Source organism: Manis pentadactyla, chromosome 7 (genome assembly GCF_030020395.1).
Source record: "Manis pentadactyla isolate mManPen7 chromosome 7, mManPen7.hap1, whole genome shotgun sequence".
Classification (NCBI taxonomy): Eukaryota; Metazoa; Chordata; class Mammalia; order Pholidota; family Manidae; genus Manis; species Manis pentadactyla.
The window spans coordinates 99,860,179-99,883,089 of NC_080025.1; the positions used below are offsets into that span (position 1 = coordinate 99,860,179).

The 22,911-nt window shown below is 38.7% G+C and overlaps 1 protein-coding gene across 1 annotated transcript in view; it reads left to right on the top strand.

The window, feature by feature from the left end:
• The window catches only part of SNX10 (sorting nexin 10), a 75,938-nt gene extending 72,373 nt beyond the window's left edge, over nucleotides 1–3,565 (top strand). Inside the window, exons 6-7 of the mRNA XM_036897482.2 lie at nucleotides 1,151–1,363; nucleotides 1,816–3,565. Coding sequence (XP_036753377.2) covers nucleotides 1,151–1,363; nucleotides 1,816–1,897 — 295 coding nt within the window. The 3' untranslated portion in view covers nucleotides 1,898–3,565. The remainder of the gene's footprint in view (nucleotides 1–1,150; nucleotides 1,364–1,815) is intronic.
• The last annotated feature ends 19,346 nt before the right edge of the window (nucleotides 3,566–22,911 follow it).

Genomic DNA, 22,911 nt, shown 5'->3' on the forward strand with positions numbered 1-22,911 from the left:
GAAAATTGATATGAATGGCCAAAAGAGATTTACTTTTCTAATTACTTGCTTAAAAATGCAGAATACAAGGTACAGCTCGTTTGGTTGGAAATACATAATCTCTTTTTCATAAATCTCTTTATGAAAACTCCCATGTCGTGCAAAATTATATTTGGGTTTTAGGTTTTTAGTTTTGTCCCCTATATCTGTTCTTAGTGTTTTGTGTTATATGATTACTGAACTATGAAAGACTAAATTATCATATATCACAGTCTTTGCACCAACTTTTATTTAAATATAAAGGTCCACTTTGACTTAAATTTCCTGTTCTAAGACCTACATTTCAGGGAAAAAAACCACATTCCCTGATAATATGAATTTGAGCCTGTGTGGATTTTGCTGTGGGGTAGTTTTTAATCCTCCATGTAGTTTTGATACGCTAGTTGAAGTCTGTACTCTCTTTATAAACTTTGATCTTGAATGTGAGAAGGCTAGTATGTACTTATCACAAAATCATCATATTTTAATAATATATATGGTAAAATTGGCTGGGAACGATTTTATTTTTTGGCTCATTTTAGCAGCATAGATTTACAGTGCTACTGAAGATTTTGGAGAAAGTTCTAGTCAATCCTAGGTATTCAAGAAAAGCCACCTCTCAACTGAGCCCTTGTAAATATGTTTTACTTGTAAAGTTTTAAATGTAAAACATGCTGAGAAATATATTGACTTTTTAATCTACTTTTTAATAGTAGTTGAAGGTTTTGATGTTTCATGACAGCCTAGCCAATAAAGATCACAGAATCGACTTGGTGGTTGCCAGTAAATTTTTTTTAAGTAGCATAATTTTCTATGACTATAAGCAAAATATTTTCATAATTAATCCACGTGGTCACAACAGATGGTTAAATTGAAGAAATGTCCCTGAAGTTATTCTTTTAACAGATGTTCTTAACTATTAGCTTCATGTTTTTACTCACCTAAATTTCCAAATAGTTGAATAAAAGTTAACATATGCTTTCATCTCTTTAATAGGCAGAGTCTTAATTGGTGCAAAGTTTGCCATAGTAGAGAAATTACTTTGGTAGCACATTTCTAATGTTTTTCTCTCTCCTACCCCATAACCGTCCATCCCTGTTCACCAATTATTTCTCCTTTTGCTGTGACATAGGGTCCTACAGAACGCACTTCTGCTTTCAGATAGCAGCCTTCACCTCTTCTTGCAGAGCCATCTGAATTCAGATGACATGGAGGCTTGCGTTTCTGGGCAAACTAAGTACTCTGTAGAAGAAGCCATCCACAAGTTTGCCTTGATGAACAGACGTTTTCCTGAAGAAGATGAAGAAGGAAAAAAAGAAAAAGATATAGATTATGATTCAGAAAGGTATTCACTTGCATTTTAGTTTAGTGAATATGTGTTTATATAACACATAGTGCACATAGGCATGTGTATAGATATATACACACACTTCACTCTTTTGATGTAATACTAAGATAATGAAAAAATTAATTGACTGAGATTTTATTGAGCTGTGACAGCTCATCATAGTAGTCTTCACACACACCTCCACACTGAATTAATGAATGCAGTAGAAATTCAATTATCTGCATTCTGATTATGTGACTTTCATTTAGTCAGACTTGAATTATTCGCGTTTAAATTATCTAGCTAAAAAAATATCCAACTGCACTCCAAATGGCTAATTAAAAGTCCAAATTTCCTGTCTCTCTTTGTGACTGGAGATAATTAAAGTTCTCCTCTGTTACTCAGGCTTTGAGTGTGTTGTGAAAACCAATTTCCTCTTTTTATTATTTTCCCCCTCTCTTCTTTTCCAGTTCATCCTCTGGGTTTGGACATAGTAGCGATGACAGCAGTTCACATGGATGTAAAATGAGCGCAGCTCCACAGGAATCCTGAAAAATAATTCTAATGTTACCATTTTAGGAATAGCAAATTATGTCCAGTCATAGAGAAGAAAGCTTGCTGATAATATATTCTTACCTAAAGCTCACTGTCATGATATTAGGTATTTAAATTATTAAAGGTATTGGGTTGTTTATTAGTGGTATTTTTATGTTGTCTTATTTTGCTAAGCTTCTGTAAAAAGCTAAAAGCCTGTGAATGCAATGCTTTTCTTTATAGGCAAACATTACTGGTAAAAAAAAAGATCCTTAAATGAAATGATTTATATGTTTAAAGAAACCTACTTAGTTTTATTAAGTTTTAAAAGATAGGTAAATATGTAGCATTTAAAATCCAGATGGAACATTCTTTCTTGTATCAATGGGGCAGTGTTACTGTATACACAGCTAGTATGATCTTATCCACCGTGCAGACTGACAGCGGAGACCAGACTGCCTCTTTCAGACATGCGGCTGATATTTTGTGGGTACCTCTCTTGCACTGGGAAAATGCTTTGCTTTTGGGCATTTGAAATATTTTAAGTTTAACCTGCCAGTATTCTATTTCATGCTTAGATGGAAAATGTATATTATGAATAGAGATATGTTAAGATAATATTTACATCTTAGAAAAAAACAGAAAAAGTGCTAGTAATTTTGCTTACATTTGCAATATATAGATTCAGAAGTACATTTTCATTGTCCAAAATCAGCTTTAACACATGGTTTCTGGAAACAAATCATTTGTTTTCATTATCATTGTGTAATTAGAATTACAGGTTAATGATTTATTTTCTGACTAAATGTGCAATTTCTTATCACTAGATAATTTTCGGTGTCAGTAATGGTTACTTATTACATATGTTTAAGTTAGAGGTCTTATAAAATTAATTTTACCAGCAAACGTTTCCATAATTTAGAAAAGGGTATCAACTTACTAAATTTCAGAATTTATCATTCATTTTAAAAAAGCCCTTTCTTATAAGTATAATTTAATAAAATGTCTTTTTTTCCCCATGCTTAAAGATACAATGTCTTAGATAAACTACACTGAACTTCAAATTTCAGATGAGGCAGCATGTTCCTGAGATTTCCACGTTTCTTCCTTGTTGAATGGTACAAAATATCTCTGAAACTAACAGGAAGATAGATAATTTCCCATAACTGAGATAACGTGTTGCTTTAATTAAATGTTACCTCCTTTCATTTTAACTAGGAGTTTAAAAGTTATTGTATTATTAAAAAGTCTTTGGAAATGCTGTAACTAAGAACCCACAGAAAAAAAATTAAATTTAGAATAAGAATGATTTCCTTAATTTCTTCTTGTTTTATGTTTGGTCTAAAACATTATTGAACTTCCATAAATATTTTGATTTAATGTATCTTAAATTGTGTTATTTTACCATTTAAGACATTATTTTAATACAGGAAATAAAGCAATTTCTTTTTGTCTTGCTAACATATAAAGTTTGCTATCCAGTCATTTGAGTGATCCCTAGATCCTTGGCAATATGTATTTGAATTCATGTTATTTCTGTTTTTTAGCAGTTTGGAAAAGCCTGTAGTGTGCCACTAATTGTCATATTATTTTTAGATGATGTAAGATAGCCATCAATACTGATACTACTGTGGTGTGTAAACTTCACGAGAATCATTGTTTTCACATTAAACATGAAAAAATCAAGTTTAGTTTGTTGGATCACTTATTTTATACAAGAGAATATATTTCTTCTGACTTAGACATAAATTAAGTGTGTTTTTGAATGACCAGTAATTTTTAATGAAGTACTTTGGTAAAATTTGGTTTAGCATTCACTGTGGTTGTACACATTTGAAGCTTTTAGCCTTGGTTTGGTTGGTTTGATATCTAAGCACTGGCTTCTTAAAACTGATTTCCTGGAGCTGAGATATTTAGATGAACTTCAGTCCCCAGTGGTTTTCTTGCTTTGTCTCTTTCTTTTCTTTGGCATATTTTTATAAAGCTTTCTTTAGAAAAAGAAAATAATTATTAAGTAACTAAACCAAGTAAACTAAATAGAATAGGTGTTTACTTAAAACTTTATTTTTAATAATTTAAAGTGTTCTAATCCCGGATACTTTATGATTTATAAATAGCAAAACTGTATTTCCCTGGCTAATTCTGCAAAGGGTAAACTCTTCACCTATAAAGCCAGTTTTATGTGTTTTGTTTGAACACTGGTTTTATATATAACCTAAAGGTGTCAACAATGAAAGTCAACAACCTGTTAGAGCTTACTAAGGAAAAAGTGATTTAGATTCTAGTCAAAATTTCAAGTTTTAAAAATTACTAAGGAAAATCAGAAATGTTTAAGTAGCTATGTCTCTTAGTAATATTAAATATCCTGCAGGAACTTTTCAAGCCTAGTTCACGTTCTATTGAATAGCTAAATAGAAACAAGTGATGAGCAATGCAATAACCTTATGATAGTTAAGGTAAAAGAATAAAATTTCATTTATGGCTATTAAGAATTTAAACAAATTTATTTAGTTTACTTACCCATAATTACCATTATATTGAACAGTACATTTAATGTCGTTTTGAATTCAGTTTGTGTTTTGGCGCCTAAGGATTCATTATTGAGGTCCTGTGGTACAATAAGGTCTTCAGTATTTCAGCTATACAGAAGACCCTTTTTCATGAAAGGCCTCTAAAATTTTAAGACAAAAATAGCAAAACAGAAGGTTAAATAGTTTTCCTCTTAATAATTAGATTGCTTAGTTGGTATCCGATGAATACAATGCAGTATCTTTTCAATGGAGGAAACTATTTCAATATAGCTGTCTGCTTGTGTTGGAATATAGACCTTTTCCTAATTTATTATATATAAACGCATTTTCAGATACAAAATGCTGTCTCACATTAGTTACTGCAACTTGACATTCAAGGCACAAATACAATTTTCTTTGCAAATAAAGGTCATAAGAAAATACATTTTAATAAAGTGGAGTTCAAAGAGTTTAGAGTGTAAATAAACAGTTTCTTTAAACTTTGAAATATTTACAAAGGATTTTGGCTCTGTTCTTTACCATATGTATCTCACAATTGAGTCACAATTGTCTAAGACAAAATTGCTGTTAACTCTTGCTGGAAACTTTTCTAAATCATTGTTAAAAACAGTGCATTGGACATTAATTTATTTAAGCTGCCCAAACTCTGGTAGTTAATGATCCTTTTCTCTTTCTCCAAAATCCCAAAGACTTCTTTTCAAATGATACAGAGAAAAAGAGAAGAAAAAATTAAGCTATAATTTTCTGAATTTAAACTCTGGTCTAAAGCCACTATGCACATTGCTTATGCTGAAAAGGAAAATACCCTTTCTCCCCCACCAGAAGTGTAGATTCAGCCAAAACCTCACACCGCTTGACTTGGCCGTCAGAGGCATAGCCCGGGCGGTAATTTGTGTTTTTGCTAGATTCTTACCTCTGGGTCTTCCTTATAGCTTTGCCCCCCACCCCACCGGCGGTGGCGCTCCCGGGGCTGCACCCTCGGCCGCCTGTTGGCTGCGGCGCCTCGGCGGCTCGCGCCCACCTCCCCGCGCCGCGTCCCGCACACGCGCGCTCCCGCCTCCTCCCACCCGGGGCGCTCCTCCGGCGGCGGCGGCGACTGGGTGACAGGTAACGAGCCAGCCGGCCTCGGTCTGGTAACCCATGGCAACCGCCTTGGTAACCCATAGCAACTGCGTCGCGGAAAGAAAGAGGGAAAAAAAAACCCGGGTGGAGGGGGGCGGCGGGTGGTGAGTGGGAACAACAACCGCAAAAAGACAGCGATTTACAGCACAGACCTGCAGCTCCCTCGCCCCTGCCCCACCTGCTCCAAACGTGGGCGCCGTGAGGCCCCCTCCACATCATTAAAACATGACAACTCTGGCTGCTTGGAAAATAACAATAAAAAATAATGCACAGGGTCCTTGGGTCGTGGGTTTGGTTTGGAAGGAGCTTTGAATACCCGCGACCCTCCGGGCCTCGGGCTCGGTGGTTTGCAGGAGCCCCGCTGGTTTGTGAGCGCGCGTGGAGGTGGGACCCCGCCGCTCCGCTGGGCTTTCAGGATGGCGGGTGCTCGGCACGCCGGAGCCGGGAAGAAGGCGGTGTTGGCGTTTCCCAGTCTAGGGCCGGACCCGAGCTTTTGTTCTGCAAGATGCTCGCTCGGCGCTGCGGTCCCCGGCCCTGCCACCCAGCCCGGGAGAGCGCGACAACGCGCCGCCCGGGTGTGGATGTAGCCGAGGCCTCAGGAGCCCCGAGCGGCCAGGGGTCGCGGCCGGGCTGGGCGAAACCCACGCGTGCCAAATGCTTTATCCGCACCACCACACACATTAGTTGACCCCTTTCCTCTCTAGTCGCCGCAGGCCCTTTAAAATTTGCCGGGAGGACGTGCCGTCGCCTTAATCCATCTCCCCGTTTGGAGAGGGAGGGGACAGTGGCGCCAGGTGCCGGAACTAGCCGCTGGGGTGGAAGCGCGTGCCTTTGGGTCCAGAAGCGGCCCTGGGTCAAGGTTTAATACGTGCGTGTGGGGCTGGGGAACGGGCGTGGATAGACAAGACCCCAGCGCATTAGACTGCGGGCCTAGAAGCGGAGCTGGGTTCTTCGCCCTGGAAAAAAGCGGCGCGCGGCTTGTACATACACATTGCAAGGCGGCTGAAGGACAGAGGGGGGCGCTGCCGGGCCGGCGAGGACCCGGCAGCTGCCCGCCGAAGAACGCGCCGCCTCGGGTCTGGCTGGTTGTCTGAAGGGTGGAATGGTGGTAGGGCTCCCAAGTGGAAAGAACCTGCGCCCCACAGGGACTGCAGTCGTGTTTAAGAGCATCATCTGCTCGCTCCTGTATTCCCAGAACCCCAGGTCGCAATAAGATGATGCAGATAACACAACCGGGAACTGGTTCCATTCGATACAGAACACCGAGGTACACATAAGTCCATTCCACAGGGAAGTATATTGGGGTGAAGGGAGACTTCCCTAGGCATCTGGACGTCTGCAGTTGTTGCTCTAATTCTAACTAGCTGTGATGTTTTAAACAGGAAAAGGTTTGATCTGGACGATTTTGAAGTCCTTTGAGATCTTAATCTTCAATTATTATCCCTCTATAGATGTCTACCAGTTATGAATCCAACTACCAAAGCCACCAGCAATATCCTTTTGAAAGCCAGGACCTACACAAGTGTAATACACATACATTTGTACAATGTATGTTCCTGAAAAGGTGATTAGGTTAACACTGTTTCATATATCTAATACTTGCACTGGTATTAAAGACATAAAGGAAACTGGCTCTATGTAAAGAATTTTATTTTAATACTTTCACAAAGAGAAGAATCTTACAAATGCATGTTTTTTGTTGCCATAGATCTTAGGGAAACTTGGTTTGTTTTCACAAATATGCATGTTCTGGGTTCTGCTGCTTACTGGGTACCCAGTAAAGAAGAAACTGTGTAAATGGTTAGAGGTAAAAGGAAGGTGCTTGCTGGCCCGGGGTCCATTCAGTACAACCTCAGCCCTCAGCATAGTGGTGTACTGGGAGCCCTGTGCCTTAATTTAATTTTTTTTTAACAAAAGCAATTACAGAAAAGTGCAAATTTAACGTGTGACATTTAACATTTTGCCATGGCAGGCAGCCTCCACTTAAATGGGGCCTTTCTGCAGAACAACAGGAGCCAAAAGGCCTTGTGTCATGGAGTAATGTAAGACACAATCTGGGCTGCAAACGCACAATGAATCGGGAAGGATTTATGTAATTAATTGACCAGTCTTAACCTGTTATCATGATGTAAGGAATTTGGAACTCATTAATTTGGGCTCTGACAGATTTCATATTAGAGCTGGCAAATATGGATTGAGCCCCTTATTCTTGTAGCAGCTGGAATTTCCATGACAGTGAGGATTAGTGAAGAAGACCTATTGCTGGAGTCAAACTGCCTCTTTGTAATCAGTAGCCCTGCTCAGCATTAAAGGGGTAATGAAAAAAAAGGAAAAAGCATATTACCTGGCTGAGGGAGCTGAGGGGCTTGTGTTCACTGTGCTTGTATGTGCACTGAGCTCAAGCATTTGCATTGAATGAAAACATTAATTTCAGTCATAAAGTTAGGTGGTTTCTCAAGCATCTTCAGAGAATGAGAAGGTAGAAGGGTCTCAGGGTCAGGTTTAGTATTGTTGTTAAAGTTAAAAGGGATTCAAAGAGGGAGCCTTTGAAGTCTCTCTCTGTGTGGAGACTCTATGAAGAAGGATATAGAAGTCTTATGAGGGGCAAATGGCATTTCTTGTAATGCCATATCCACAAATGAGAAATTCAGAGTCTTGAGGAAGAGACTGGCTTTCTCAGGAGCCACTTGCTGTCTCCTGGTCAGAGCTCTTTCATGGACCCCATGAAACCCAGAACTCACATAATGAGCATTTTTTCAATAATATATTCTGTGTGTTCTTCACAGTATATGATGTCTAATTTCTTCTTTGAGATTTTTAAGAAAACCTAGAAAAACCTAGCTTTCATTCCTCATTCCCACCTCTGGCCTTGACAATCAGAAAATTGCTAGGTTGAAAAAAGGTCCAAAGATTGAACTAAATGCTTTTTCTTTTCCTTCCTTTCACAATAGGTTCTCCTTTTGCTGTGCTATGTGATAAGGGTAATATAACAGCTGCCATAAGGATCATTAATACAGGAAGATAAGCAAAGTGGCACATTTAAAACATTTTCAGGGTGTCATTTGCCTCTTTCTGCTGATAAAGAAGCCTTTGGTAACAAATGCAGAATACAGGCACTGAGTATTTAACTTTTAGACAGCTCAATTGACCTTTCCTAATATGTGATAATTCATAAATACTCTTCAAAGTTGAGTACTGACTGCTTTTGAAATATGTTTTTTAATTTGTATATTACCTTTAAAAAATTTCCAGTCAAACATAAATTAAATTTTAATATAACAAATATTGCTATAATTATAACCAAAGATTTCCAATCCCCTCCTTTGTTTGCTGTCTTGATTCCAACAGATTCCAAAGTAAAGAATTTTCTTTTTAGTTAGTGATAATGGGATTTGATCTAGCAATAAAGCACTTGGTACAAAGATTTGTTTTGTGGTTATCTTGTTAAGGAGTGATTTCCTAAGCTTTGGTTCCATTTAAATGAATGCATAAAGATAAATACTAGAGATTTGCATCAATATATTAATGTCATCCTTCACGTTGAAAGAAAAAAGAGAGCTAGTAGTTGTTATTGGTATTATTATTTCAGTGGAAAGACTATGAAGATAAACAGCTCATATCAGCAAGACTTGGATAACCAGTATAAACCATGACGAGGGCGATTAATAGTGTGTATAAACACACTTCAAACTTGTGTATGTGATCTCAGCTCTCACCTAGGGATTTCGTTGTATTTTTTTAAAGGGTAATTTGTAAGTTGACAATTATAAGGTTATCAACTCATGCGCTATGTGTACTGTTTATATATTAGAGTCATGGAATGGACATATTGAAGCGAGATTTGGGGGCGAGAGTGTTGAATTGGAAGAAGTCTGATGAATTGGGTTCTGGCTCTGCTGCCGGGCACATACCCAAAGGCGGTTCCCAACCTCTTTGGGCTGCACTTTCCTCATCGGTACAAAAAGATTGGATACAGAATGTCTTTAAAGGTGTTATTAGAAAAAAAAAAAGGCAGTGGAGTGGAGATGGGGCTGGGGGGAGGTAGAGTGGAGGTTTCCATGATCAATAACATTTCAGACATACTGGGTTAAACAAAGTTTAACATTAATTTTCTGCAGAACTTCTCAGCGCCTCTCATATGTTAACATACACTGTGAATCCCAAAGTGTGTGTATGGAGGGTGGGGTAGGATTGTATGCAGCTTTCTTAAACTGATTTGAAGAAGAAAATCTAAAGTAGTATGATCTTTTGAATCTATAGTACTTTGGATTCCTTCCTAGAATGATTAAGGGACATGCATTCACCCTTGATGTTCCTGAGGCCGGCTACAAGTAATGTGTAGAAGGATTCCCCTTCAGGGACCAGGGTCTGAAAAGGGGCAAAGGAGTGAGGTGCTAAATTTCAATCTTAGTTTTACTGCTTACGGGTAAGTGACCTGTGGCCAGTCACTCTTAGGGAGTTTGTTTTTTCATTTACAATCTGAGGATAATAATGAAACATGAGGCCAGAAGTGAGGTGCTGATGAAGTCACTGCATGGTCCTGCTGCTTGGAAGGGTCTTTTCCTTTCCCCTCTCAATGCCTTCTCACTTGGCTGACTCCTACTAGTTATTCAGGACTTGGGAAATATCTGTGTGGCTCTGATGTGACTCTCACCACACCCATGACGAGTCAGGTGCCCTTTCACGGTGATTCGGTAGCACAACCCACCTTACCTTTGCCTTTCTAGCAGCACTTCTGCCCCTGCTCTGCATGCTTGGTCTCCCACCTGTCTGTCCCTTTCTGCAGGCAGCAGCCCCTGGACGGCAAGGACTGCATTTCATCTCTGAGCCCCCCACCTGCCAGCACCAGCAGACAGTTTAATGTAGAGCATATTCTGGCATAAGGGATGAGTTACTGTCCTGCGGTAAGCAAAGGGCCTGCAGACCCTTCCTACAGCCCCTCTCCCCTGGCTGAACAAGCCAAAGTAGCAGAGGGGCTTAGAAAATTGTAGTGGTGATTCAGAGAAGTTTGCTTCCTTGACCTTGGACACCAGTTACCCTGACGGTGAACGAGAGCTCTGTGTTAGAGAGTCTCATTTCCCATTTCTCTGTGGCAGTAGACCTAGAAGTGGTAGTATAATTGTCCATTTGTGAAGTCTGCATGGCAGCCAATAAATGCCTTGATCAAAGAGACCATTCAATGAAGTATTATGGTGGAATATTTCTTTTGGTCAACTTGTTTTTGATAAGATACTGTGCCCAGCATAGTGTGTTTATAGTAGAGTGACATTCAATAAATGGATGAAGACTAAGTTGAAATATTTGACTACGTGAATAGCTTAGCATTTTCTCCAAATGTATGCTGCTATGTCATGTAACCCCATATAAAGCTGAAGTTGATCTGACTTTTAAAAAGTAATTGAAAAGTGATTTAAAGTTTTATTAAGAACTACTAAAAAACACCAAAGGAGTCTAATTTTAACCTCCACAACTTTCTTAAAATCTTCTGTCCTCCTCCCCCACACTCTCTCTCTCTCTTTCTCTCTCTCTCTATGTATATACATATACATAGATATAGATATACACACACACACCTCATATTCCTTGTCATCTTTTTTTTCAAACTCCTGACAACTTTAACCTCTTTCAAAACTTCCAAGTCTCAGCCCACTCTGGCTCTGATCTGTCTCCCCCATTTTCTCCAACCTTACATATTTATTCCTTGCTCTTCTCCTAGTTGCACCGGGTGCACATCAGTCAAGACCACCTCCCCTCCTCCTGGTTCTGCACACACTAATTGCACCCTGTGCGGCCTTGGCTCAGGACCTGGTCTGGGGAAGCCACAGTTCTCCCGAGGAGTGGGGTGGGTGGGAGGGGTGAGGGGAGTGTGGACTGTGGCACGCACTGGGGGCGGAGTGTGGGGGTAGCCCAGCTCTACTCACAGGTTATTTTCTTTCCTGTTGCCAAAGTGAACAGAGTGAAACCTACAGTCTAACCCTGCAGACAGAGGTTCTGAAACCGCCTCATCTGGTTTAGGTTCAATCAGTGACAAATACTAGTTTGCATCTCAGGTGTGCTTTCCTCTTTGTGGGTCTGCCTGTCAAGTTCATCCTCTGACCTTAAGGGGACCTCACTTAAAAGCAACAGTAGGAAAATCAACCTTATTTCTAAGGACCTTTGGAAAGATTCTGTGACCTTCTTTAGCAATCTGGTACAAGGATTAACAACTCCTTTTAGATAATGATTTTAAATCCACATCCTCAGGCTTCATGTTAAGCCTAATCTAAGACCAAATCACTTAGGCCTCAGGATAAATATATAAGAAGCCCGGTGTGAAGCCAGGGAAGGGAAGAAATTGCTGGACTGGAGAGTGTATGCCCTCAAAGCACCCTGAGATTCAAGCATCCTGAAAGCATTGGACTGTGCCAGATGTGCAGAGGGCAAGATGAAATTTGTCAAATGAGTTGGATGCAGTCTGCAGGGTGGTTAGAACACAACCGTATTCTATGTGAGAAAAAAATTTTCTTCCTAACCTTTTATTTTCCAGCTGAAATGTTCTCAACATCACTATTTCATCCTAATTTTTGCCATGACAATTTATGGTTCATTTCTGAATCAAGTTTGTCCATAACCATATTAAATAGGAGATCTCCAAACTCAAAAGTGACGTTTCTGTAAGGGCTTGGCCTGTGAGTTGTGTTATGAGCACTTTAACGTAAGGCTGCTTAGTGCTGCCGAGGTATTCACCCGGCTTTTGGTTCACCCGACCTCCAGAGGAACAAAAATGTACCCACAGTAAACATCTGTTGAGTCCTAAAACTCTGTTGACTTATAAGACAGCCAGAAAAAAAAAAAGAATGGTGAAGGCAGGTGAGATTATACTGTCTGCTAGAGTAAAGGAGAGTGTTTAGAAATAGAATGTGAGTAAACAGGAGCTGGAGTTATGTAGAGAGCGCTGTACCTGTAACAAAGAGACCCCAGAATGCAATGACTCAAATGAGGGAGAAATCAACTTTTCTTTTGGTAACTCTTCAATGCCTATAGGCAAGCCCTGCTCCAAGAAATCATTCAGAGACCCAGGCTGGGGGCATGGCTCAGCCATCCTCTACCTGTGCTTTCCAAGGTTGCTCCATTCATTTCCATTTCCACCTAGTGATATGGAAAAGAAAAAAAACACAACTGGGGCAGGCACCTTTTGATTTATTTTTCAATAGAAAAATTTAAAACATATACAAACAGCAATAATGTGGTATGATACATCCCCATGTGCCCATCACTCAGTTTAAAGTTACCTTCATACATAGGAAAGTAGAACTTGTACCATTTATATCCCCAAATAGGTTCTTCTCCTTGCTGGATTATTTTATGTCTAATCCCAGACATCTTTAAGGTGATCTGACAGTTGCATGTATCACTGTATCACTTGGTAAGAGCTCAGTCACATGGCCACATCTAGCCACAAGCATGGATGGGCAAAGTCTCTAGCTGGGCAGCTCTGTGCCCAGGAAGAAGTGCCACACTTGAGACTGCAGGATTCGAGGGGGGTCCTTGAAAAAGACCATAGAGATTGAAGTTCAGTTACTGAAGGAAAGACCAAAGACACTTCTGCACGGCAGCAAAATCCATATGATAACTGTGTTAGTGATACCTTAGGAAAGGCTCTAGTTAGTTTTATGCGCTTGAATTTTCAGCAAATGCAACATTTGCTAAACAAAAACAGAAGAGCAAAAGGAAATGGCTTAGAATGACACCACAGACTCTTGTTCTTGTTTTCACCTGTGTAAAATTAGCTGAGATAATGATTTTAGAGGAGAGTCAATATATATGTAAATTGTGATGATTTTTTTTCTCCTGCTGTTGGAATCCTGTCTTGTAAGGTGTTCAAAAGTATATGTGTGTTTGAGACTTTATACATTTTCATGTAATAAAAATGAGAACAAGGTGCCACAGAACTTGAAATGAGGAAAAGAAGAACTAGTTTAATGAAACAATTCATGTTGAGAAACATTAATTGAGCATGTACTATATTCAGAGGACTGTCCTGGGTCCTCTAGGGGATACAGTGATAACAAACATACAGTCTTTGTTCTTAAGGGGGTGGGGCTCTCAATCTAAGGGCAGAAGCACATGAAAACATCTAACCATAATACAAGACAGAATAAAATAGGTGCCATAGCTGCGGGCAGTGGACATCCATTGTTTTACCTGCCCACTGTCTGTTCTCTTCCTGCAAATCTCTTGATTTTCCTCACAGGCCACTCCTCTTCACTCTTCAGTTCACAGCAGAGCTGATTCACCCTGCGTGCCCAGAGGGAGCGTAACCGGCCTAGCCAATCAGAGCAATAGTATTTGTATGGCCCAGGTGATTGGTTCAGGAGTGGGCACATTACTCCATCCGAACCAGTGACTTGTGCAGCAGCTGAGAAAAGCAACTCTCACCTTCTGGGTGGCTGGGATAGGATGAAAGCCTGGAACTCTGGGAAGCCGCTGTGCCACTGTAAGGGGACCACCTGCCTGAAAATGAGGCAACATAAATGATGCTGGAGCGAGAGATGAAGAGAGGGGTCCTTGATGGCATCGTTTAAATCTGTTAAGAACTTCCCATGTCAAGCACTACAGAAAGCATACGATTCACTGATTCATTCATTCATGCACTTGCTTCTGCACTTCACTAGTTGTTACATTTAATCCTAATAACATCAGTACGAGGTAGGTACCACTATCCCCATTGTATAGATGAGCCTACTGCTAATTACTGGAAGAACTGGAATTGAATGCAGTCTGTTTCTAAATCCTTAATCATCGTCCTTATCTCTTAGGAAGAAAATAGCTCTTATAGACCAGTGTATCTCTAAGGACCTAGCATAGTGCATTCGCTTAGAAGATGCTTCTTATGTATTTAGTGACTGAGTGCATGTCTGTGATGTAAAGGGGAGCTGTACTGTTAATCTGAGGAAGGAGAACATGAAGGGAGAAGAGTTGATGATGAACTCAAGGGTGGCAATGATGTGGGCACAGGAAGAGATGATACATGCAGAGGTGCCAGTGTGTGGCTGGAATCAGGAGAGAGGTCAAAGTTGCAAATTTGGAAATCCTCTGAGAAGAGAATTGACAAAGGTTGTCTGCACAAATGTCAGTGAAGCCCTCCTTGACCCAACACTGCAATCTCCTCTCAGCTTCCTTACCGTACCCTCCCTCTTTTCTGCTTTATATTCTCCAAAGCACTGACCACCTCTTTCTACTTTATCTGTTTTTATCTGTCTCCTCTGCATACCTACAACAATGTAAATGCCATGTGTGCAGGGAGGGAGGCTGTTGTGCTCTGTGGTGTCCCATGTGCCTAGAATCACTGCCAGGTACTCAGGAAGTGCTCAAAAAATAGTCGTCAAATGAAAAAATGAAGCAAGAGAAGTGGATGAGATTGCTCACAGATGGCAGAGATTGAGACTAGGGGGACAGAAGGCCAAACAGGAGGACATCCTAGAGGAGACTGATAAAGTCTGAGAGGCAGTTAGCAAGTAAGTGAAGAGCAATCCCCAATAATAAAGAAAGCAGAAGGTTTCAAGAAGGCAGAGGGAAACAGGCTCAAATGTTGCTGAGAGGTAAAAAATGGCCAAGACCATTAAATCTGGAGTGCGTCCTCTGATTGTTGCTAGCAATGTGATGAGGTAGTGCCTGGGATTTAATGAGTCATGAGCTTTGAAAACCAGTCCTGCCATTTATTAGTGATGTAAAGTTCTAAACATCTGAACCTATAAATATTTCTTTACCTATAAAATGGGTATAGTAGTACTGACCCTACTTCGAAGCATAATTTTGAGGATGAGCTGAATGACTACATGTGAAATGCATGTATATGTGTGAATTATTACCATTATTACTAATTTGCTGTGAGTAAAACAAAAATATATAAGAATAAAGACAGTTATGAAAATTTCTAAAGCCATTATTTTTGTGGAATAATTGATTCCAAGACAAAACAAAACACATAATGATCCTTGCTGTAATTTTCAAACACCATGCATATTCATTTTAAAGTGAGTACTTTGTATTTGTGAATTTGAATTTGGGAAATTTTCTGTATTATGCCTGTTTCTGGTTTTCCATGCCCCTTCTTGCTCAGGCTATTTATGCAAATGAATAACCCTGAAGCCAAGAGGCAGCCTTTCAGTTCTCTGTCAGTTGGGCTGGAGTGCGGCAAGCAACCTCCCTCTCCCTCCCCTTCCCAGGGCATCTTGTGTTTTACTGTCTAGCCAGGAGGTTGTGTATCTCTTGTCTTTCTAGAAAATCACTGATTATATTTATGCATTAGCCTTTTATGTAGTAGGCTTTGAGTTAGATTTAGTCCCAGTGGCTGAAAGTTCAATGTTTTCTGAATATTTTCTTCCAAAACCACTAACGTATTTGGCAGTAAAGAAGCTAAGGGATGAATAGGCTTCCTTCCGTGTTGCTTGGTTATAGATATGGAGATGCTGATGGAAATTTGCAATCATTTGCATATATACAATTGTCGGTCTGATGTTTGCTTCCATGCTTGCTCTTCTCCTCTGCCCCCTGTTCTCTTTGTGCAGTGAATTACTAATACAAATACAGATAATGAAATTTCTGATCTCAGCCTGCAAAGCAGATGCACATTTTGGAAGGTATCTGGGGAAAAGGGATAGGTTCTCTTGGTCTTGTTGCTTTATCCAGACAAGGAAACAAAGAGGAGAAAGTAATTACAGGGACTTGTCTTTGAAGGCAGAATGAGCGGCACTGACAGGATTTCCTTTCAGAGAATCTTGTAGAGATGCTATTTTCTTGTTAATACCAATAGGTATTTCCCTGGAAATAGAGTTTACTTATTAAAATGTGTGTCCAGCAGATGGGACACAGTCCACAGGAAGCAGACAAGTTCTGTCCTTGTGGCTTCAGAATGGAGTGGGTCTGGGGCAGGTGAAATTTGCCCCCAGGCTTGGAGCATTTCCCAGGGAAGCTACAATAGTGCAAATCTTGGAAGCAAGAGGAAAGTAAATTAACTCCTGAAAGTATCTTTTGCTAAATCACTGCTTCTGCATATTCAAGGAACTACCAGTTTTTTAAAGCAGAAGTGTGACTGTTGGGCAACTGGCGATAGTAACTCAGTGGCCCTGAGGAGGTTGCATTAAGATCAGGATACTTAGTTTTCAGAATGTGTTCCTATTAGCTAGCAGTAAGTTCCCTGGAGTAAAGAGCTGGTTCCAAAGAACATTATTTGGTATCTTTAGGGTAACGAACAACGTTTTCCTATACCTATCCTTGCATTGGACCCAAAGTTAATACTCTGGTAAGTCAGCAACTGAAATTAAATCCATGCTTTCTTAAAGAAATAATCAAACGAATAAACAATAAAGTTTTAATTTTCAGTATATGATTTGTGCTATGACATGACCACCTTTGGTTCCAAAACGGTGTGTCAACTGTTTACTTCTTTTTAAATAATTTTTGATTTTACCTATCGTTGACCTGTTATCATGTCATGTAGGAAACGCTGATTTTATTTATGTGAGCAGGTTTCTACACAACCCAAGTTTGTGCTGACAGCTTGTATGAAAAGAACAAATATTTGCTTTTTATTTCATGTAAATGTGTGTATGCTGTCAAACAAGATCGGGGTTAAAGATGCTAAGATGTTGTCTTTCATAGCTCATCGATGGACAGCTAATCTCTATCAGAAATAATTTGAGATATAGAATTGCAGTGTGGAAAATATATACCTCCTACTGGTTGAAATGACATTAGTAGAAAAAAAAATGTAGCTGAAAAAGGTAATGAAATGTTTATTTTGTCATACAGTGTAAAATATGTCAGGAATAGAATACAAAATAAAGAGAAATGGTTTAAAAGACCTTTCTAACAGCTTACTCTACTGGAGATGAGTGCTATTATAACACTTTAAATAGACATGTATGAAATGATGTAACTTTACATTCAAACTGGGTTAAATAAAAAACATCGATAGCATTATTTTAGATAAAATAGGTTCATTCCTTGAAATTACTGGTATTAAAGAACTCATTGGGCAACGGCTGGGTTTTTGCTTCTTTCAGCTCTTCCATGGCATAGCCTTTACAGCCCATAATAAGGCAGGGAGCAGTACACTGTTGTAGCTGCAGTTTTGTGGCAGCGAATGAAAGAAAATTTCTCTTAAGGATGAAAACAGTGTTCATCTTAATGGTGCTGTTGGACTATACACTGTGGAGATTTTCAGCTAGTATGTGAAACTCATTTGCAGATATAATGGATACTGATCTGAATATGAAATATTCATTATGTACCATATTGCTTCTGTTTAGATTCATGCTGTCTGCCATTTTAGGTGGGACTGTGGACTGATTTCCCCCAACTCGTTTCCCATTTCATGGCACTTACTGTGCAGGATTACTGGGATATGTTCACCTTGGAGCTGCCTTACTGGAGTGACTCTTATTACCACTTTCCTTTATGCAATGGAGAATTAACTGTTCAGGTACTGCCATCTGCCTTATCCAGTGCATTTTCTAACACAGAAGGAGAATTTTAGTAAGACCTCCTTTAAGGGGTTGGTTGCCATTTTTAGAGGGAATGTTTCCTACAAAGCAAGTGCATGGAAACTCCCAAGAGAAAGCTGTTGCAATTGCCCCAGTGAGAGGAACTGATGTCATCCCATCTTATTGTCTACCTGTTACCACAGCCCTTGGTGATTCCGACAGGCTGCTCTTTTCTCTTGTAGCCAGTGCTGCTTAATGTCATTTTCTTGGTTGAACATCTTTATTTCTGACTTTTTACAAACTATTAACTAGTCACCAGGTTTCAGTGTCCTGGCTGCTTTTGACTAGTAAGTCATTCGGCATAACAAGGTTTCCCTTTATCTTCTTGTTAAAGAAAATCTCTACATGAAATGATCAATGTGCCAATTTTTATGAATCCTAGCAGATAGGAAGTGCCTGTCATCAGATGCAAGGCATGGTTTCTGAAAGCATATTCGAGTTCATATAATAGAAGTTGACAGATGCACTAGGTAGCCATACACTGTAGAAGGCTCCAATTTACGTGAGAAACAGAATATTACAAATATACTTACATTACAAATATGGCTTCAAATAAACATAAAAATATAGTTTTAATTAATTCCCTAAGTGAGATGTTTTCAAACACAAAATTCTTTTTTATCTATCTATCTATTTATTTTTTATTTATGTTTACTAGGCTCTCCCCTACCCCAAGTCCCCCCCCCACAAACCCCATTACAGTCACTGTCCATCAGCATAGTAAAATGTTGTAGAATCACTACTTGTTTTCTCTGTGTTCCAAAGCCCTCCCCTTTCCCACACCCCCCACATTATACATTCTAATCATAATACCCCCTTTCTTCTTCCCCACCCTTATTCCTCCTTACCCTCCCATTCTCCCCAGTCTCTTTCCCTTTGGTAACTGTTAGTCCATTCTTGGATTCTGTGATTCTGCTGCTGTTTTGTTCCTTCAGTTTTTCTTTTGTTCTTATACTCCACAGATGAGTGAAATCATTTGGTATTTGTCTTTCTCCGCTTGGCTTATTTCACTGAGCATAATACCGTCTAGCTCCATCCATGTTGTTGCAAATGGTAGGATTTGTTTTCTTCTTATGGCTGAATAATATTCCATTGTGTATATGTACCACATCTTCTTTATCCATTCATCTACTGATGGACACTTAGGTTGCTTCCATTTCTTGGCTATTGTAAATAGTGCTGCGATAAACATAGGGGTGCATCAGTCTTTTTCAAACTGGGCTGCTGCATCCTTAGGGTAAATTCCTAGAAGTGGAATTCTTGGGTCAAATGGTAAGTCTATTTTGAGCATTTTGAGGAACCTCCATATTGCTTTCCACAATGGTTGAACTAATTTACATTCCCACCAGCAGTGTAGGAGGGAGGGTTCTCCTTTGTCCACATCGTCACCAACATTTGTTGTTGTTGTTTGTCTTTTGGATGTTGGCCATCCTTACTGGTGTGAGGTGATATCACATTGTGGTTTTAATTTGCATTTCTCTGATAACTAGCGATGTGGAGCATCTTTTCATGTGTCTGTTGGCCATCTGAATTTCTTCTTTGGAGAACTGTCTGTTCAGCTCCTCTGACCATTTTTTAATTGGATTATTTGCTTTTTGTTTGTTGAGGAGCATGAGCTCTTTATATATTTTGGATGTCAAGCCTTTATCAGATCTGTCATTTACAAAAATATTCTCCCATACTGTAGGGTACCTTTTTGTTCTATTGATGGTGTCCTTTGCTGTACAGAAGCTTTTCAGCTTGATATAGTCCCACTTGTTCATTTTTGCTTTTTTTTTCCTTGCCCGGGGAGATATATTCATGAAGAAGTCGCTAATGTTCACATCCAAGAGATTTTTGCCTATGTTTTTTTCTAGAGTTTTATGGTTTCATGACTTACATTCAGGTCTTTGATCCATTTTGAATTTACTTTTGTGTATGGGGTTAGACAGTGATCCAGTTTCATTCTCTTACATGTAGCTGTCCAGTTCTGCCAGCACCATCTGTTGAAGAGACTGTCATTTCCCCCAAACACAAAATTCTTGACTAGCATTGAAAATCATTCAGTAGTTTAGTAGTTGTCAGTCCTTATGAACATACTTTTAAAGTGTTAGTTATATGTAGCATTGCTAAAATGAAGACTGGCTGCTTTGGACACTGATGTTGAAATATATATATAGAAGGAACAAAACAGCAGCAGACTCACAGACTCCAAGAAGGGTCTAGCAGTTACCAAAGGGAAGGGGCTGGGGAAGGTGCATGGGGAGGGAAGGAGAAGGGGATTAAGGGGCATTATGATTAACACCCACAATATAGGTAGGTCACGTGGAAGGCAGTATAGCACGGAGAAGACAAGTAGTGACTCTATAGCATCTTACTACACTTATGGACAGTGCAATGAGGTGTATGTGTGGGGGGACTCAATAATATGGGTGAATGTAGTAACCACAATGTTGCTCATGTGAAACTTTCATAAGATTGCATATCAATGATATCTTTTAAAAAATATGTATATATACAGTTACAGCTCAGAACAAAAAAGAAGGCCCATAAACTTAAAGAAAAATAACAATAATAATAGTAATAACATCATGGCACCATCTGTCATGTGTATCAAACTTCTCACTTTCACATTTATTGAGATGTAACCAAACTGCTGAATACCCACGGTAATAGTTTAACTTAAACTGAAGATCGACACCCATAAAAGTGAAATGAGCTGCAGCAAAAATAAAATAATGCTTGCCAAATGTCCATAAATGTGAAAAAAAAATCAAACCATAAGGTATTTTAAGTGATAAATAAAAATAAATAAATAAATATATATATATATATACACACACATACACAGACATGTGGCTTGGTGACATATTACAAAAGCGTTAGAAGTAACTTAGACTTTAGTTTGCTTTTGCATAAAGCTACTCACACATGAAATTAATGTAATAAAACTTTAGATAATCTTTCCTTAAATTAATTGATATTATTGAAGTTTTAAAAGTGTACTTTTAAAAAAATACACTTAAATGTTATGAGCAAATCTAATAATGAAATGTTATCACATTTAAATCCTAAATGGGAATATTTATTTATCCTTGCCTAACTAATGGATTAAGGACATTTAAACAATCTGTTACTGATTTAGTAATTCCACTTCTAGGCTTCCCTCTTAGTGAAACAGTAAAACAAGTGAGTAAGTTTGTATGTTCAGTGTATGTGGCATTGTTTTCAAATTGTGAAAAATCTGAGACAACTTAACAATCTATTAATAAGGAAATGGGTAAATGAACCATGGTTACTCTATAAAATGGAATGCTATATTGTTGTTTAAAAAATAAGCTACAAACGTATGTGCTGATATGGGGAATGTCTTATGGTGTTGAGTGAAAAAAGCAAATCGCAGCATGGTATATAGAGTATGATACCATTTTTGAGGGTATCTCCCCACCATCGTCTATCTTTGTATGAGCATGGAACAGTCCGAAAGGATGCACACCAGGCAACCTCTGGGCGTGAAAGCATAGGGGAAATTAGAAGAAAGCTTTATATAATCTCCACATTATTTGAATTTCGATTCTTTAACATGTATAGATGCTCTGAGTTCACTTGATAATCTGATTAAGTAATTTAAAAAAGAAAATGTCATGTCATAGAAAGGACAGGATAGAAAGCGATAGATGAAATTTCTAACAAAGAAGCATGGCTTCCTTCCATTCAGTTAGCTCTGGCACTTAGAGCATTTGTGTCTCTCTATGTATTTTAACAACAGAACCTCAAAATCTGGGTGCACATGCTGTCAACCTGGAATGAATGTCATTCCAGGCAATAGCAGTGGCCCTCTGTTGGTTTCTTGGTGCCGTATTTCAAATGAGCTCATAAATTATTAATAGTACATGTGTAGGTCAGAGACATACTAACCCTGACAATCATTCTATAATATTCTCTCTTTAGCATTAAAAGAGAAAAGAAGGGAGTAATCAATATGCAACATCAGAGGTACATTTCACATAGATGTGGTATATGCACTTAGAAAAAAAGAGTCAGATCTTTACAAAAACCCGTCAGCCTGGCATTAATCTTGTATTATGAATAATGCGGCTATCTATGAATCTTTAATATTTTTAAATTGTATGGTATGCTCTACCAAAGCAAATCTGATAAAATGTGAGAATAGTTTGATCAGTGAAGATGTTGATACACATGAATAAAAAAAATTTAAACCTAGCTCATTAAAGTGGGAAAAGCAACAGCTATTCTTTGACCTCAGGGTAAATTTTCAGGCCCAATAAAGGTGGATCTACCATTATCCACAATTCCTAGAAATTATTCTATAAACAAGTTATAAATAATTGTTTGGTTTAAGCCATCATCCCACTAGACAAGAAGCTCTGATATACAACCAGCAACCACTATGGTGCTGATCCTACCTTATAATAAAACCCATACTTGAAAATTTCTAACAAACACACAGATGAATGTTTCATATGTAAGATAGTCAGGCTCGAGCAAGATTATGAATCCAAAAGCTTGTTAGAAATACTGTTATATTCATTTTTTTTTCATGAGGTAATCCTGGAATAATTTGTTCCAGGCTTAATATTCAGTGAAAGTAGAAAAAGTAGATCAAGAACTTTATGTATGAAATTTGCCTAATGAAGAAATTTTAATCAGTACTTTGTTGAACTGAAGATAAAAATATAGTTTGTTTCTACAGATTTGAGGAGAATTAACATGTATCTGATTGTTAATATTTGATTCTTATTTAATTATTTATGATATCAAGGAATGAATCTGTCAAGTAAATAATGAAATGCGTACATGTAGCATATGTAATTAGGTTAGGTGCATAAATCCAAAGTGTTCACTTTATAGT